The 18,181-nt window shown below is 53.2% G+C and overlaps 1 protein-coding gene and 1 non-coding gene across 7 annotated transcripts in view; one reads left to right on the forward strand and one right to left on the reverse strand.

Moving 5' to 3' along the window:
* The window catches only part of ARHGEF10 (Rho guanine nucleotide exchange factor 10), an 87,218-nt gene that overhangs the window by 11,646 nt on the left and 57,391 nt on the right, over window positions 1-18,181 (reverse strand). For all 6 annotated transcript variants that reach the window (XM_059909807.1, XM_059909810.1, XM_059909806.1 and 3 more), the window contains 8 exons: window positions 15,065-15,180; window positions 14,555-14,682; window positions 14,281-14,381; window positions 12,804-12,925; window positions 11,970-12,056; window positions 10,144-10,349; window positions 9,381-9,538; window positions 7,066-7,208 (listed from right to left, as the gene is read on the reverse strand). In XM_059909807.1, the coding sequence (XP_059765790.1) occupies window positions 7,066-7,208; window positions 9,381-9,538; window positions 10,144-10,349; window positions 11,970-12,056; window positions 12,804-12,925; window positions 14,281-14,381; window positions 14,555-14,682; window positions 15,065-15,180 (1,061 nt within the window). The remainder of the gene's footprint in view (window positions 1-7,065; window positions 7,209-9,380; window positions 9,539-10,143; window positions 10,350-11,969; window positions 12,057-12,803; window positions 12,926-14,280; window positions 14,382-14,554; window positions 14,683-15,064; window positions 15,181-18,181) is intronic.
* On the forward strand, window positions 5,396-5,468 carry TRNAE-CUC (transfer RNA glutamic acid (anticodon CUC)). The gene has a single exon. It is a non-coding gene; the product is annotated as a tRNA-Glu (tRNA).

Here is an 18,181-nt window from a genome sequence, read left to right on the forward strand (position 1 = left end):
ACCGTCACCCCAGATCCGCAGGTGCTGAGCAGCGCCCCTGGACGCCTGTGGACCATCAGCACCCCCAAACCTGAGCGGGAACGAGGGCCACGTCTGCCTGCGAGGAGGCCTGTACGGGCAGCTAAGCCCCCGCCGAGCTCTCAGGGTCCCCTCGGTGTCCAGACCCGTCCGGTCCCCGGGTGGCCACCTGCTGCTTCTCCGTTTGACCAGGTCCTTCCCGAGCCTCCGGGCTGTGCTCTGCCCCAGGTCTCCATCCTGACAACCCTGCTCCACGGGGCCCCCGAGAGGGAACTTTTGGAACTTGTCCCCATGGTGGACGGGCCGGTGCTGGGCAGCTGTGGTCACTGCCTACCAGGGATTGGCGGGGGGCAGGTGGGGTGAAGCTGGACACACAGTGAGAAGAAACACTACCCTCAAAGAAGTCCTCTTAGCCCACAGCAGGTCACAATCCTGCACAGCTCTCTAGCCTGAAAAGAGGTAACTTAAAACCCCCTAGGAAAAAAACAGGCTTACACCTCTGTCCCCTTCCTCAAGGACTGAGAACAGCGCGGGAGGCTCTTTACGACCCACTATGCGGCCGAGGGGGCCGAAGGCGCCAGCCTCACACGCCGACCCGTGCGGAAAGCGCTCGTTGGTTAGCCCCTCACGCTGCACCCACCCCGCGCGGCACTGCCGAGCCGCACCGAGGGGGACACGTGAGTCTCTGATTTTATCGGAAGGGAGGCTGCCCGTCCAAGGGCACCACACCTTGTTTTAAGTGAAGACTGCAGCTGGAAAGGCAGGGCTGGAGAGCGGCCTGGGGGTCGCCCTGAAGCCGGGACTCAGGCGTGACAGTGATTCTGGAGTTCGCGGACGCCCCCGACGGCCTGAGCACCCAGTCCTGCCATCACCACGTGCCCGGGGCCGCGCGTTCCCTCCGGAGTCCCCGCGCACCTCCCAGGAGGGAACACGAGGACCCTGCCCTCGGGGCGGGCAACTGGCTCGGGCCCTCGGCCCCTCCTGCAGCCAAAGCCGGGGGGCCGCCCTTTCCTCCGAGATGCCCGTGCTATGCTCACCTCCACAGGCACCTCCCTCCACGCACGTGTGCACCCTCCCACAAAGCAACCCCGATCATCACAGGTCTAATTTAAACACGTGTCAGTGGGGACGAGCCGGTGCCGGCGGTTAGGAAGGAGCCCCGAGTTCTTACAGAGTGAGTCCTCCTGAGTACACACGTATGACTGGAAACGCTGGGCCACACGGCAACTCCACGTTTCACCTTTTGAGGAAGGACAGACTGCTTTCCAACAGCTGCCCCGTTTCACGTCCCCACCAGCGATGCGTGCAGCTCTCGACTTCTCCACGTCCTCTCGGCACTTGTTCATGTCCCTCTTCTGCTGCTGTCATCCTCGTGGGCGTGCCGTGGTGTCTCATGGTTGCTTTGGTTTGCACTTCCCTAAGGACTAAGGATGGTGCACACCCTTCCCTGGGTGGCCGCCTGTGTATCTTCTTTGTAGAAACGTCCGTTCAGATCCTTGGTCCGTTTTTGAACTGGACTATTTTTCTTTTGATCGTTGAGCTGTAAGTTATACAAGCTCTTTGTTACGCACTCTTGGCAGATACACGATTCGTAAGTATTTCCTGCCATTCCGTGGGTCGTCTTTTCACTTTGCGGACAGCCTGTGGAGGTGGCTGGGGCTGCCCTGTACCACAGAAACAGACATGGCTTTCCTCTCTGGCAGGCTTCATGGGGACTAGCTCCCATGCTGTTTTGTGAACCGGTACAGATCCCCTCGGAGGAAGCCCACTGCCGAGACCAGGGCCGCAGGAAGCGGGAGCACGATTTCACGTCCCACTGCCCCGTGTATCACCGAGCAGTTAAGGTTTCAGCAGCAGAGCGGGGCCGACTGGGAGGAATGGGGCAAGCGGCCCACCCCTCCCACATGTGCTGAGACGGCCTCACAGCTCTGCGTCTCTGCAGAGGAAAAGCCCGGCTGATCCTCCAGGTCAGCTCAGGACAAGGCGCTCACTGCTCCCGGAAGGCCATCCCTGGCAGAGCAAGGCGGCTTCCAAAGAGGTTAACAAGGGAAGAAAAACGTCACAGGACTCTGAGCAGTCCTTGTGCTACCTGAGCGTAAAGGAGCACAGGACTCGCTCTCCTTCTGGCTGCTGGCTCTTTCACAGCTACTGTTGAAACTCCTTGTGGAAGAAGCGAGAAAGTCACGGTTTGCCGGTCCTCAACCCCAGTTTCTTTCTAAGAACTCAGCAAGCCCGGGGAGGAGGGAGCCCAGAGCCGCTGCTGGTCGGGGCCCACCCTCTCCCTGCCCTCCGGCGGCTCCGTTCGGTTACTGCCTAGGCCACCCCACTCGCATCCTCTGTCTTGCGGGCTATCTTGTCCCACGCGTCCTGCATGCTGCTTCCCGGCCGTCCTGTGGCCACCTCCACCGCTGCAGCGGCCGCCCGGGTCCACCACTGTCTGCTCACGGGTCTTCGGCGTCTCACAACCGGCTGCTTTTCTTTACAGAAGTGCCTCGTTCTGCAAAATCTACCTCAGAGTCTCCCTCTCTGTCCTCCACCCACAGGGAGGGGAATTTTCCCGACAGAGTTCTGGAACAACCTTCTCAGTGAGTCTTCAGTCTCCAATCTCACCCCCCTTTCAACTCCTTGCAAAACAAAAATCCTCGGAGAAGACAGATTTCCTGGCGTCTGTCCCTTGGTTAAATCCCCACACGGCCCCCGTCGTGCACAGCGTGGCGGGGCTCAGGACGTCACGCGCCGACCTGCCCCGGGAACGGAGCCAAGCGCGGCTGCCCTCACGGTCACGGCCTCGGCCTCGCCAGCGCTGCCCAACAGGCTCCGTGAGCGCTCACGGCAACAGAGGCGGAAACCCCGGGAACCGAGGAGGGGACCGCACGCTCCTGCGCACGAGGGACCAGGTGCCCTCTGACCACACCTGCGCCAACCCCACGTCCCCACGCTCGGACTCACCCTGCTTCCGGGCAAAGGTCCTCCAGGAACCGCCTTCTCACGTCCTGACACACAGCACTCCTCCTCTGAGATGCCGTGCGTTTTTGCCACCTGCTGAAGTCCTCCTCTCCCCAGACAGGGCGGCTTCACGGGCCTGTGACCCTCGCGGGGTCTCAGGCTCAGAGGGCCCCGCACCTGGCGTGATGCTCTGGCTGCTGGCATCTCGGAATCCGGGCTGACATTGGACATGGGGCCCTGCAGATGCCGTAGCCAGTCCTGACCCCAGACCTGCCCGCAGGGGCCAGGTAGCTGGTGTTGCCCTCACCTGTTCTGGCACCGCACCTGGCCTGTGAGTTCTTCCTGGGCTTTGGGTTTTTTCTACAGCACCTGTACTTCTTAAATGCGTGACATGCTTGTGCTGGATGACGGGTGATGTGAACAATACTTTATCTCTGGGATGCTGGCCATTGTCTCCCACCTTCTCAGAGGCTTGGTTTTCTGTGTGAAAACAGGAACTTTGGGCAACAGGGTGTCTAAGTCTCCCGCCACCTTGAAATCACGCGGATCTGACGGTCTCTGCAGGGAAGCAGGGCCGGGACCGGCAGTAGGAGTTCAAGAACCGGTCCGCCTGCCAGCTTGGGCCTGTCGCCTCTGTGCCTTGCATTCGTGTCTTTCTATACAATGACGGGAATTTATCTCATCAGGAAAAAAATGCTTCAACTCAGAAAACGCTCTGCTACTAGGTCACCTTTAGTATCTTATCCATTTCATTCTTTCATTCTATTTTTCTCTTCAACGTCGGGGGTAGGGTTGGAAGGAAAGCTTTTCCTTCTTCTCCTGTCCTTCTGTCTGTCTGTCCTGAGTCAGGAACACTGCACGTTGCAGAAAATCAAGAGTGAGGAAGAACAGGTCTTACTTTAAACAGCTCCAGTAATTAAACCGAAACTACCTGTGCAATCGGGGCTCCGAGAAACAAAGCTGTGAGGTCAGCACCCGCAGAATCCACAACAAACCGCCTGCTCCTCAACGTCAGGTTGCTTTCAGAGCTGCGTCCATGTTCCTAAAGCTCAACGTTTTCTTAAAAGGCATGAAATAAACCCCGTGAAGAAGGCCCTACGTAGCTGGGAAGGAAGAAAGAAGGCGCCCCCCCCCCACCCCAGATCCAGGTGACTGCAGCTGCATTCCGTGCATTTAACACTTACGTCTCCCCGTCCGCTTTCCCTGACCTGGCGGGAAGGCGGGGGGTTTTATTCCTGCTGCGCTGGGCACACACAGCCCGCCTGGCTCGGCGTCTCTGGGTGAGGTGCTCGGCGCTGCCCCATCAGGACGCCGAGCTGGCACTGCAGCCCCGCTGTCCCCGCTGCAGCTGTGCCAACCACTGCCTTGCAGAGGCCACCGCGAGAACATTCACGCCGCTGGACCTCAGACCTCGCACCCTGCTCAGCCCAACGCAGAGCGAGTGCAGCCTCGTGGCCCCACGTCGCTGGCCCTACAGACAGGGCACATTCAGGGAGCTTCCCTGTAGCAGCCGCCCTCACCCCAACCAAAGAGGCTGCAGACGCACTGCGGTTTCAAACCTGCAGAGCTGCACCGGAGCCCCAACTGTGGTTTCCCTGCCCGGCGGAACTACTGGATAAATTACGTTTTTTTAATAACAGAGTAGATTTTGCTTCTCTCTCTATAAATACATTTACTCATTTGGGTACTAAAAATGCACAGAAAGGAGGCTTTTATTTAAATCCAAATATGTTACTGCTGAGTCTTCAAGATTTACAGCATATACGTCCTTTGGAGCACGTGGAAATAACCTTTTAATGATAATCAGGTCATAACGTTACGTTAGTCTGGAATCGCCTTGGTGGCAGCTACAGAAACCATCATTCCGGCTTTCGGTACGAATTTATGGCAAAATTAACGTATTGGTTTTGGAGAGATGTTCTAAAGAAAGATTGTTACGTTATTATTCCTTCTCTGTGAAAAGAAACTGAAATACAGACTAACAGAATGCTATTTCTGGCTCTTGTTTATTTACTCCAATAGTAATTTATTCTAGTAATAAATAGCAACCACTACTGGGGCGCTCTTTGCTAGCAATATGACCTCTCATTTTGACGAGGAAGTTGGTTGATCGCCAGCTTACGGATCAGAGCCTGAGGCCCAGGTAAGCGGCTCACCTGCGACCACCGTGCAGTGCAGGGTTGAGTTAGGATCTGCACTCGGACCCTCACTACGTCACCGATAAGGTGCGACACTGCTGGTGTACAAGGCAGTGGAATACAAGCCAGCAGCGGTTACAGCGTCTATAGAGTGCCCTGCGCAGGGGCCGTGGTTAACGACCTCTCCACACTCCACTGAGGGCTTCTTGTTAGTCTGAGGCACGCGAAGTAAAAAGGAGCAGGTGGAGAGAAGCAGAAACAAGAAGTTCCCATAAAAATACTGGGCAGGGACTTCCCTGGTGGTCCAGTGGTTAGGACTCTGCACTCTCACTGCCAAGGCCCCGGGTTCAATCCCTGGTCAGGGAACTAAGATCCCACAAGCTGCGCTGGGCGGTGGGGGGGAAAAAAAAAACAAAAAAAAAACGAGCAAAAGCAATTTCACAGGTTTGTCTCCTGCCTCCTATTCTGGACATCAGCCCCGTCTCCCGTACGGCTGGCCGGCTGACCGGCTGACCCTCTGTCACTTGAGGAGGCTCCGTCCTGCGGGCCCCTGGGGAGGTCACGTCGGAAACAACACAGATGGAAGAACGGTGTGCGGTCTGACAGCGAGAGCGCCAGCCTGAGTCCATGCAGGACCGAGCTCCTGGCCGCAGCACCTCGGCTCCTGGGCGTGGACCTGCTCCCCAAGCCGCCCACAGGGATTCGGGGCAGCGTGTGAAGAGGCGCCAGATCCACAGAGAGATGGGCCCACGCCCTGCAACCCTCACCTGAACACACATCTCTTCCCACCACCTTCCTCGTGAGGGTCGCGAGGTTTTCACTTGTGAGGTAGTTCACTGGCTGCAAAAGCACCCGTGTTAGAGGAGTTTCCTTAGGGCAGCGCGGAGGCGGAGCAAAGACACGGTGATGAACAGACAGGAAATAAGTAGGTCTGTCTCATTTTTAACAATAAAAGGAGTCATATGGCTAAACATATTACACGTGTATCGCATGTTTTAGTAATGTGGCTAAAACGTTCAAGAGGTCCAATGAGAAGTGAAATTCATCTTCTCCGTGTGTATATATGTATATACACATATACACGTGTATGTCTACATGTTTACGTACACCCACGTGTGAGTACGCTATCTGTGTGTGTGTATTGTGAGTACGTCGCCTACTTGTATTTCTTCTTCTGTGAGCTGCCTTTTCATGTCCTTTGAACATTTTCTATTAGCCTGGTTTCTTCTTTTTAATTTAACAAGAATTCTCTTTACATAAGAACATTAACACTTGGTGGCAGATGCAGCAAATATTTTACCAATTTTCATTTACGAGAGTTTCAATACAAACAACACATAGTAGATGTCAAAAAGAAAAAGGTTCTAAAACTTTACCAAATTTATCATATTCTTTACCATGGCAACTTCTAGGTATACGACATATCTGGAAAGTTCCCCCCACTGCAAAGTAACGGAACCATCCTACTGTTTGTACCTTGTAAGTCTGTGGCTTTGTTTGTATTCTAACGTCCCTCGTTCTGGAATGCCTGCAACGGTGAAGAGCTGGGGCCTGAGATGCAGTTCTGGTTTCTCCCAATGACCATGATCTCTACTGAATAATCCATTTATCACACCGACTTGAAACGCCTCTTCAACCAAACACTAATTTTCCACATGTCCTTGAAGACTTACTAGTATGTTCATACTGAATATGCCTTTTAAAGTAACGTTTGTATTAACAGCAGGTAAATAACGGACAATCAGTCCATGGATGTGGCTAGACAAGGGCTGTGGGACTTTCGAGTTAATCCTTCCTTCTAAGCCACACTAGGAGGGATTTTCCTTCAGCACAGAGCCGCAGGCAGGACACTGCGTGAGCTTTCTACCCACGAGAGGCGATCTTCGACCTCAGCCTGGGAAGTTAGTCGGACTGGTTCTGGAGTGCGTCTTCCCGCACTGTGTAACCACTTAAAATGACTTACCTCCACGGCGTGAGTCTCCACACTGATTACAGACACTTGACCTCCAGACGCCGCCCACAGTGTGTCTTCCATCATTAGCAGACTTCGAACTGGGAGGACGCTTAATTTTATCACTGTTTGAGGTTCGGAATTCCAGGATCCATCTTAAAAGAAGATATTTCTTTCAATTTCATTCAAATTCAGTTTCTCAAACAGACATTTCTCCGAAGAAGAAATACAGATGGCCAACAGGTACATGAAAAGGTGCTCAACATCACTCATCATCAGGGAAATGCAAATCAAAACCACAGTGAGATATCACCTCCCACCTGTCAGAATGGCCATCATCAAAAACACAAGAAAATACAAGTATTGGTGAGGATGTGGAGAAATGACAACCCTCGTGCGCTCTTGGTGGGAATGTAATACATTGGTGCAGCCACTGTGGAAAACGGTATGGAGGTTCCTCAAAAAAACTAAAAATAGAACTGCCGTATGATCCAGCAATTCTAGTCCTTGGTATATAACCGAACAAAATGAAAACACTAATTTGAAATGATACTTGCACCCCAATGTTCAATGCAGCACTATTTACAGCAGCCAAGACCTGGAAGCAACCTAAGTTGTCTATTAACAGATGAATGGATAAAGAAGATGTGGTACCTATATACAATGGAATATTACTCAGCCATAAAAAAGAATGAAATCTTGTCATTTGTGACAACACGATGGAACTTGAGGGCATTATGCTAACTGAAATGAGTCAGACAGAGAAAGACAAATGCCGTATGATCTCACTTTTATGTGGGATCTAAGAAAGCCAAACTCACAGAAACAGAGAGTAGAAGGGTGGTTGACAGGGGCTGTGGGTGGGAAAATGGGAGATGTTGGCAAAGGGTTCAAACTTCAGTCATAAGATGAATAAGCTCTGGGGATCTAGTGCACATCATTATGATTACAGTTAACAACACTGTATGATACACTTAAAAGTTGTTAAGAGACTAGATCTTAAATGTTCTCACCACAAAAAAGCAACGGTAAGTATGTGATGTGATGGAGGTGTGAGCTGGCAGACGGCGGTGATCATTCTGCAATATGTATCAAATCAAGACACTGTATACCTTAAACCTACACAATGTTATATGTCAGTTATAGCTCAATAAAGCTGGGAAAAAAGGTTCAAATACTCCCCTCCCCAATTAAATAAATCAAAATGAAGCCTAAATAAATTCATAACACTGGAAGAAATGGACATAAACACTCCAAATCAAGTTGGGAAGCTTGCTAGACCAGACATACTATAGTAATTTCAAAATTTCAACTAGTTAATAATTCCCATGAAATTTAATCTCTACCGGAGCAGTGGAAAAAACAACTTGAATGAGCAAAGCCGTGCTACCAAAGCTGGACAAAGGTTGCAGAGAAGAGAAACAGAGAATCCCACGATAAACACTCACGTGATTCTAAATAAATGTGTATTTAAACACAAATCACATCCAGCAGGAGAGAAACAACGCGTCCTCCGCAGAGTAATCATCCCCGAGGTGCCCCTGATCCTGACACCCGCCCCCCACCCCCGGAATCCGCCTTTAGAAGGAACTGCCTCTGCCTTTCCAGCCCCTCGCGTCCCAGGGACCTGCAGCGGCTCCAGCCTCAGGACTCCTGGGATGGCCGCTCATCCTCCAGGGCTCGCCTGACTGCCGTCCTCCAAAGAGCCTGGACCCCAGTGCCTGCAGGCGCTCCTCCCAGAGCTCCTGAGCCCCCCAGTCTCCCCCGCAAGCTGGCCTAAGCCCTAGTTTTATGGTCTGTTTATGGTACAACCCCTCAGGGTGTGAGAAGTAGGACCCGCTGGAACGTGTGCCCACAGGTGATCAACCCAGGGTCTCCTGAACCAAGCTGACAATCAGATTCTCCCTGTGGTGATGATGACACCGGGCCCCCAGCCTTGGGGGGGGGGGGGTCCCGGGGGGTCCCAAGCACCAGGCTGGTGACAGCCACACCACGCCGAAGGGGCATGCACTTCACTCCATCCCAAAAGAGAAGCCCCGAGGGCCTCGAGCAGGGGCAGGATAAAGGCCTGCAATGAACTCATCACTTTGAGGAACACAGAGAAGCCAGCAGGAGGACGGACTCTGCAACGACTTGCACTGCTCTTGGCGGGTGGTGGTCTATCTCACACCCTCCTTTCAGGACCGAGCGAGTCACAGGTGCCTTGGGACGAGGGGTGACAAAAGCCGATGGAATGCGAGGCTCGGTGCAGAGTGAAACTCCCTCACCCCACCCCAGGCGCGGCAGTGACCCCTGCCACCCTGCAGACGCGTCTGCGCCACGCTCACCGTCCGCTCTGGCGTACACGGCCACGGCCCCGTTGACCAGGCCGGCGTACAGGCTCTGGGGCGTGCAGGCCAAGCTCATGACCGTGGATTTCTCGGGAGTGAAGAAGTGCTGGAGCCGCACCTTTTTGGAGCCTTGGCTGCTTTTATAAATGGAAATGCTGGAAAAGAGAAATGTCAGCTCATGGGTACGTTCGCTCACAAGGAAAAGTGCCAGCCTGCCGAGCCGGAGAACCACGTTCAAGCTTCCTGCCCGTCCCCGCATCCTCCCACGCCTTCCAGAAACATCCCACTTGGCCGTATTGTAAAGACTGCTACCACTTTGATCTCTTTTTTCTTTTAAAAGAGAAGTTCTGCGTTATTAACCAAACAAACAAACAAACACCTTAGTTCTTCCTATAGATCTAGGAACTTCACATCAGGAAAATCATCGTAACTCTCCTTTACACTCTGACCATGTTCCTTGTGAGAATAACACAGAACAAGGCTCTGTTTCATTCCAAAGTGCAAGAGTGACATGCACTTTAAAGCATGAACAAGAACGAAGCGTGTCCACGGCAAAGGTCAGGAAGAACTAGAACTTTCCCCGCAAGGAGTTGTTGCCCCCCGGGGTTTCCTAGGGTAACTTCCTCACTCACTGGCTCCTTCAAAAGTCCTGGACCCAAGAGTCTCCACCCGCGTCCCAACGGAGGGGGGTCAGGGAGGGGCCGGCGGACTCCGCCGCCTCGCGGCTGGCAAAGCCGCGGGGCCCGTGTGCAACGCTCACCTCCCCTCCTCCGTCCCCAGGCAGACGGTGGGGACGCCCAGCACTCGGCCCCCCGTGCTCTCGGGCCCCCGGGGCCTGTCCTCTGCGGGCACGTACACCATGCACAGGACGCGGGACTCCACGTTGAAGCACTCGATGACCTTGGGGCTGGAGTTTTGAAAGGAGACGATGGCTATCTGACCCATCTGACTGGTGCAGCTTCCGATCTGGGGGGGTTCGGGAGGGAAGAAGTGGGCTGGAAGGGGCTCCACAGCATATGCACTGCTGACACCCCACGGCCACGGCCACGGCCACGGCCACGGCCATGGCAGGATCCGGCTCCCACGTGGGAACCAGCTCGCCGACGAGGACCAGATAACCTTTAAGCAGTCTGCTCACAGAGCCCCGCTCCCTCTGCAACGTGTTTAATTAGGTCATCTTTTTCTTTAAATTTTAATAACAAGAACACAGCTTTGTCTTTGTAAAAGTCACATTTATATCCTTTAAAAACCACACACCTAGCACCACAGGATGGTAAAGGCCTATCGGTGCACAATTCGAAGTCTGAAAAAGCAGGCTGGTATCAATTTTAAACCAGGCCTTGCCTGAAAAAACAAGGACTTAAAAAGAGACAAAAAGGGGTGAGAATGGATCTCAAAGTGGGTCCCCAGCATTTAACACATCAGGGAGTGTTGTTGTTTTTCTAGAACTTGTACTACTGCTGCCATGATATTTATGAGCCCCCTGTTTGCTGGATCACTTAGGAACACTCAGCAAGGTTTGTTTCCCAACTTAAACCTAAATTTGATTGTCTGTTCAGTGGGAAGGAGCTGGATCCTGTTACCAGGGAAGAGCATGCCCGGCTCTACAAGAGAACGCTCGCCTGGTTCCGGGTTCTTCACAAATTCCTCTCCTTTTCCATCAATATTGAGGATGTCGTGACCCTCTCCTTATTCTAACGGATTTTTCCCTTCTGATCAATAAGCATCCTGCCTTTCCTGGGACAATGTCAAACTGCCAAGCCCGCTCAGGCCGACAGGAAGCGGGGGGGGGTCTGACCAGGTGCAGGTCCTGAGATGGAAAAAACTTCCTCTAAAATTCAAAAACCCTGAGGGAATTCAGCCCATCCCTTCGTTCTGGGCTGAGTGCAGAGAGATATCAGCTCATCAGGCTGTTTTCTTTCCAAAACCCAACCAGGGACTTCAAGCAGGCCAGCGCTCTGGCTGTGAGACGGGGCGGGGTGTGTGGGGAGTTAAGCGGAGTCAGGACACCCGGGAGAGAGCCAGGTGGGGCTGGGAAAGGACAGAGGGCCCATCGTGGAGGAGGTCTGGCGGCTCCCCACGAGGGGGGCACCAGGAGACCTGAAAACGCACCACACGAGCAATTCCTCTGGTTTGCATGAGCCAGCAATGTCTACTGCAAACGCAGGACCATTCAAAGGCAGCGCTTCATTTGGAAGAAACTAATTTTAACTGCTAAGTTCCCAGCGTAAACAGCCAGCATGGTCTTGGAAGAGAAAAAACTCCATGCCATTTAACCGCCCAAATAGAAAAAAATCTTTCAATGCTTCTATTAGTTAATGGACTTTGGACTGAATTTAATCTGGTTAAGTTTTACAGGAAAAAGCAAAGAGAGAAATGTTTTAATGCCTTAGATTTTGACACCTTTTCCAAAAGTGATCAGCCCCCTTTCCTGTTTGTGACCCCCATGTTTATAAACACAATTTGGGACACACCAGCCACTAACAACGAGCTATCGGACCACTCAGATCTGTCATTTCTCATCTCATTAGCTGTGGATATGGATTCTTCGTGAACTTGCATTAAAAACAAACAAAAGCATCTTACCCACAGGAAACCATGAGCCGTGGAAAACGAGTCTGGCTGATTCTCATTATTTAGGTAAGGCTCAGGATTATAAACGGCACATTCGATCTAAAGGGGAGAAAAAAATCAAAGGCCCGAATTTCAAATGGGACTCAGAGGAGGCCAGAAGGCATGTCTTACACGGATGACAGCACTCTGACATAAACCACAGCAACTCCAAAGACTAAGAGAGAAGAAGATCGATGTATGAGTCTCAGAAATTTGCTTTTTAGAAGCAACACCTAAGTGTGCCCCGGGCAGCTGCAGCTCTGGGTTGAGGCCTCACCGACAGGGCCCTTGCCTCTCCCGGGGAGCAGGTTCTGCCAGCGGGAATGGTCCCCACCAGCTGAGGGAGCGCCAGGGAAGCCCAGGCTCCAGGACTGAGTGTCGGCCAGAGACCAAAGTGAGAAAGAAAAATGTGTTTCTTAGAGAGAGACACACCCACACGTCTCTGCAGTCTGTGTGGACACCGGCCGCAGTGCTTGAGTCCACTGCACAGGGACACTGACAGAACGCCACCTGCAGACGGGCTTTGCTTCAGCCAAGAGTGGGCACCATGCTTTGCGCCACCGGAAGGTCTCCAATTATGACCACGTGGAAGACGAGCCGCCCAGCGAGGGGCACGGAGTTGCCGGACCTCAGCCGCTGGGTCTGATCGCGGGGCCTCGGAGGAAGGCCCAGCACCGGCTCCGGATGAGCAGCCTCTGGCTTCCGACCACCACCCTCCTAAATGACTTCTCCACAAACGGGCCCTGGAGGGGCCACACCCAAGGCTGCCCCGGCGCCCCTTCCTGGTAACCGCCTGCCGCCCGTCACCTTGAACTCCTGCTGCTTGGCCACCGTCACGGGCATGTGTCCCACAAGGAGGGGGTGCCTCTCCTTCTTGATCTGATTCCCGTCGTCCTCCACGTAGAACCAGCCCAGGTGGTTCTCTTCCTCTGTGCCCGCGCCGGGAGAAGGGAACAGAGGTGGGCAACGAGCACAGGCCCGGCGGCAGGGGGAGAGTCTGGCCCTTACTTTGGGTAAGACTGGAGAACTGAGGGTTTTCCTTCTGGAAAACAGCACAGCCTCTGCTCACGGGGGAGGCTGCAGACTTGTGGCTTTATGAGGCGAGCGCTCTGGCCCGAGTCTAAGGGACGCCCACTGCCACGTTCCCGCCTCGTGGACCAGCCATCGGCTGGGGGCAGGGCCACTGCGAACCATCAAAGCGTAAACCACCTGTCTGGTCTGTTTTCCTCCGTCCCTTTTTCAAACTAACTGAGATGTTTATATTCAAACACCAGGGACAGAGTGAGAAGTTTTCTAACATGGCACAAAACCATGGGATAAAAAAGTAGGACGAAAATGAAGAAATGTTTTACTGCAAAGCAAGTCGTCCATCTCAGCTTTGAAAACGTGACGCATCTGAAGATAAACAGGAGCTTATCCTCAGAGCCTATCCGGGTCCTTGTTCACGGGGTCACCCTGAACCTGGCCTGATAAACCACTGAGTCATTCAGGGAGGGAGGGAGCCCTGTTCCGAGGGTCACAGGCCTCCCGGATGGCCCTCCTGCCACCAGCCTCAGATCACAAGGCCTATTTCTCTTCCGTATTTTATTTTCGGTTAACATTTCGGATTGTTTTGCACCTGAATGAGAGTTTTACACACACACAGACGCAGGACATCCCCGTGTTCTGAGTAACAGACCTGTGTGTGTGTAAATAACATCCATATATCTTATCCCACCCACCCATCTATCTAAATGTCTGATACACAGATCAAAAGACTGCAAGGCTAAAGGGACGTAGGGACAAGAAAATAATCAGAGTCACTCCCATCTCTGATAGAACCACAGGACTTATTTTTCGTGCTTAGAGGGTCTTCAGGGACAATTCAGTCCACTCCTGTGTTTTATTTCACAGTTGAGGGGTGAGGAAACAGGCTGAGATGAACCATCACTTTCTCATCCTGTGGGCCAGGCCCAGGGCTGGGTCCTGCCTCACAGGCCACAGACTCAAAGGACTTTCACTTGTGTCGAACCATCTCAACTAATATTAATGTTTTGTTATAATAGAAGTGAGGTTTTTTCCCTACAACCCTTAAATTATAATACAAACGTCTTAAAAATCACTGCACTAGGGTTGATTTTTCCCACGTGGAAACCTTCTTTCAGGTGAATGGATGAACCTATTGTAAAGTTTACTTCTCAGCCATGACCTTATCCTCTTGGGCGTGCATTTCATCACAGAATAGGAACGGACACGGTGTCTTGTTTGAACATGCCTCATTTAGCTGAGATCAACCGGCTCTTACCGAGGGCGAGCTTGGCCATCTGCAGGTTGTTGATCCAGGACTCCTTGATGGCGGCGGTGAAGGTATTGAACACGGCGGTGAAGAAAGTCGGCCGGCCGGACCTGCCGGGGAGAAGAAAAGACAATTCACTCCACGCAATGGGCTCCATCGTGTGAAACCCAATCACGGGGCCTGCCCCTCAGATACAATCCCCAAACCGCGAAGACATGCACGTCATGAAAAAGGGCCCTGTTCTTAGTTCTGGCCCGGAGGCTCCCTTCCGACGTTTACTGACTTGTCCTGCTTCCCCGGGAGCTGTAACTGGATCCGACAGCAGTCGGCCGCTCTGATCTCCTCTTCCTTCTTCAAAATAAGTCTCTGTAAACCTGAGGTCCAGTCGTGGGCTACCGACTGGTTCAAGTTCTAGGAAGGAAACGCACAAGCACACGTAAAGATGTTAATAAGACAGGACCATCCCGAGGGAGAGAAAAAAAGTGATGCCAAGACATGAAAAACCCAGGGAGACCAGTAACACTCATCTGATCAGGAGAAAAGCACCTTTGGGAGGCGGGTCACGTGGTGCTGGGACATTCCTAAGAGAACTGACGCTCAAGTCAGCCTCCGGATGAACAAAAGTTACACCAAAAGCGCTTCACCTTCTCCGAAATAGGAGAAAATACACGATCAGATCGATTCTTAAAGTAACATCAGGTCTCGCTTTGGGCAGAATTGGGAGGTGGGATCACAGCTGACAACGACTTAGAAATTAAAAGAGAATTTTAAGCCAAGTGGCTTCGACTGTCACCTGATAGTTTCCTTTGAGGTTTCCAACCAGTTGAGTGATTTGACCGATGACATTTAAGTCATGCAGCAAGTTTTGTAAATCTTGATACAGCTGCCCCGGCCCCATGTAAACTCTGTCTGCAAAACAAGACAACAAAAAGAGCACAAATCTCAAGCGTGTTCACGCCGGGGCTTGAGGAAGGAGACACAAGAAGGGAGTCTAGTTCATCCAGATTTTTCTAAAAGTGAACGTTTGCAAGTAAGTAGATGCCTTTCCCTTTCCGACCTTTCATTTTGACATAATTTTAGACTTTACAGAAAAGCTGCAACAGCACAGAGTTCCCTGCACCAGGTCTTGGATGTTAACCTCGAAGAACCACAGAAGCATCGTCCAAAGCAGGAATTCACATTGCTGCAGCAACACCGGCCAGCGCGGGCTCTACTCAGACCTCACTGGCTTCCCCACGGAGGCCGGTTTCCCAGGGACCCAAAGGCGGGCCCCACGACGCATGAAGCTGTCACAGCTCCGTAAGTCTCCTCCAACCTGCTAGGTCAGTGCCTCAGGCCATCTCTCCCTCATGACTTTGACATTTTTGAAGGACGCTGGTGAGTTAGTCCATCGGATGTGTCACAATTTGTATTTTTAAAGCACTGTTGATGTAATCACTATTAGTAAAAGGTCCCTGGTCTCTAGAAACGACCTTTAATCGCAACCAAAGTTTCAACAACCGCGCTCCTCCCAACACCAACGTGAGCGCCCCAGTGAGCCTTCTCTAACGCTTTTTTAAAAGGATGGAGAGAAGGCCTGCAATGAGCTGGGTGGGTGCACAGGCTCCCAGCGCCCACGAGAACAGCACCCACCGCTGACTCGGGCTGATCATTTAGCCAAATGATCTAAGTCTGGGGGTACATAAAGCAAACGGTTAGCACACAAAGAGTTCTGAAGCTACTGGAGGGTTTCAGGAGTGAAGTGGGTGGGTGGTGAGGATGGTGACTATCTACGCACCTCAGTGTAACTCTTGCCTGACCGGTGGAGTCATCTGGAAGCCCTGTGTGAGCAGCCATCCCAGGGGGACAGTGCAGAGATTTGGAGCTGATTTAGAACTCTGTGTCTGTAACCAAGAGGATCATAAATGAATAGGTACCTGTAAAGCCTCTTTACTCTTTATCAGAGAGTAGGTAAAATGCAAGGTTCAGACAGAGACGGCGGAACAAGAAAGAAAAGGAAGGAAGGAAGGAAAGGGCAGATTCCTCTGTGCACCTTCCGAACACACAGGGACGCCCTGGAGGTGGGCGGAGGGTCCTCGGTGTGAAAACAAGAAGGGCTCGGGCAGCCCCAGGGCAGCCGCACTCGGACTCCTGGGTCACCAGGAGCCTCCTGCCAATCCGACACACTGGACTGATGCCGTCCACCGCCCGGCAGCTGGGACCCGCCAGGCCCAGCCTGTCCAAGCAGAGGGAGGGCGGGGTGGGAGCCGCCGAGGACGAGGCCCAGCGTCCAGGGTGGTCTAGAGTCACGTGTCGGAGCAGAGAGGTCGGCCGGCGCCCGGGACAGGCTCTGGAGACGGGGAAGGACAGGAAACGGGAGGTCACAGGACCGGGCCTGGTTCCCCCTTAAAGCTGCGTTCACGAGGCCCCACCAGCCCCGTCCTATCTCATCAGGGATAAAACCAACGCTGCCTGAGTCACCCCATCCCTGGAGGGAGAAGAGGACTTTTCCTGGCCGGTTAGAGAATCTTCCTTATTGGGACTAGAAAGAGTTTCTCTGCCTTTACCCAACGTGAAAACATCTCAAAATTCACACACGTGGTGAGCGTCAGAGCTGCTTTATGGAAGGGCACGCTGGGGACACAAACACACAAACAGCAAATAAGATCCTAATGAACCCAGAGGACGCGCACAAAAAACCACAGCATCCACTCAAGTTACACAAAACAGAACAAAGAGCCGTCGTTCTTTTCCCAGACGCTACTTTCAGTTTAGGAGAATTTCTTTTTCTGGCTAAATTCATATAAACAACAGATCCGCAAATCAAGATTTCTGTTGGGTGGATTTCCCACCATCTGGTCACAATGCCCAGCACCCTGGGTTTCTGGGAGCAGACGGCTTCTCACTGCGCCCGTCTCCATGGAAACCCCTGCAATGTGGCTTGAAAATGCAGGGTTTGAAAGCTCAGTGGAGTCCATGTGCCAAGGAAACGGCAACACTGCCCAGGGGCTCCCGGGGGTGCGGACTCAGGCCCCGGCGGGGGCGGACCGGCTGCAGCCTGAGGCCGAGGCCCCGGCGCAACACCAGCCACCGGGGTGGTGGGAGAGTCCAGCGCCGCCGGGGGGTCTCCAGGCAGGAGGCGGGGCGAGGAGGAGTAAACAGGGTGCGGAGACACCGCAGACGGAATCCAACCCAGAGACAGCGGGCGGTCCTGGGGTGGCGAGGGGGACGCAGGGCGGCGGCTGAGTAAACACCCCGCTGAACAAGAGAGGCAGCCCTGCCCCACCCAGCAGTCCGCAGGCCTCGGGACAAGCTCTCCTTTCCAGAACTTTCCTTTCATTCAGAAAAGTTTGATAGCCTACAGATCAAGGACTTTTTTTTAATGAGGAAGAACGGACTGTTAAAATTACGCATCTTCAGGGCACAGTCTGGCGACTGGATACGCACACGTCTGCGGGCGCCTCTCTCCCCGCCTCCCGCCTGGACCGCACGGTGGCCTCTGCCCGGCAGACCAGCCCCCGCCGGGCACCCTGTCCCTCTCGGGCAGCTGCTTCCGCACGGGGAACACACTTCTCTGCTTCCTCGGATGGCGAGGCTGGTGCCTACAGAGGAGCCCGGGTCTAACAGGGAACTTTCCCTCTTTCTCCTTCCAGAACGAAGTCGACCCAAAGTCGCATCTGCAGCTGGAAGAAAGCGTGACGCCCTGCAGGGCGAGCATCAGCTCCGGCCCTGGACCCCGGGTCCAGGCCCCCTCCGTCTGCCTCTGAGAAGGAGCAGAGCTGGCCTCACGCGCAAGGTTAAAGCCGACCTCACGCAGGTTTCACTTCTGTTTGTATCATGAAGAGCGCCTCCTCCCTGCCCCTGAGCACTTGCTTCTTGTTTATTCTTCGCACTTCGTCTTCAGCTGGGTTCACTTCTCCGGTCTTCGCCT

Source organism: Balaenoptera ricei, chromosome 21 (genome assembly GCF_028023285.1).
Source record: "Balaenoptera ricei isolate mBalRic1 chromosome 21, mBalRic1.hap2, whole genome shotgun sequence".
In the NCBI taxonomy this organism is placed as follows: domain Eukaryota; kingdom Metazoa; phylum Chordata; class Mammalia; order Artiodactyla; family Balaenopteridae; genus Balaenoptera; species Balaenoptera ricei.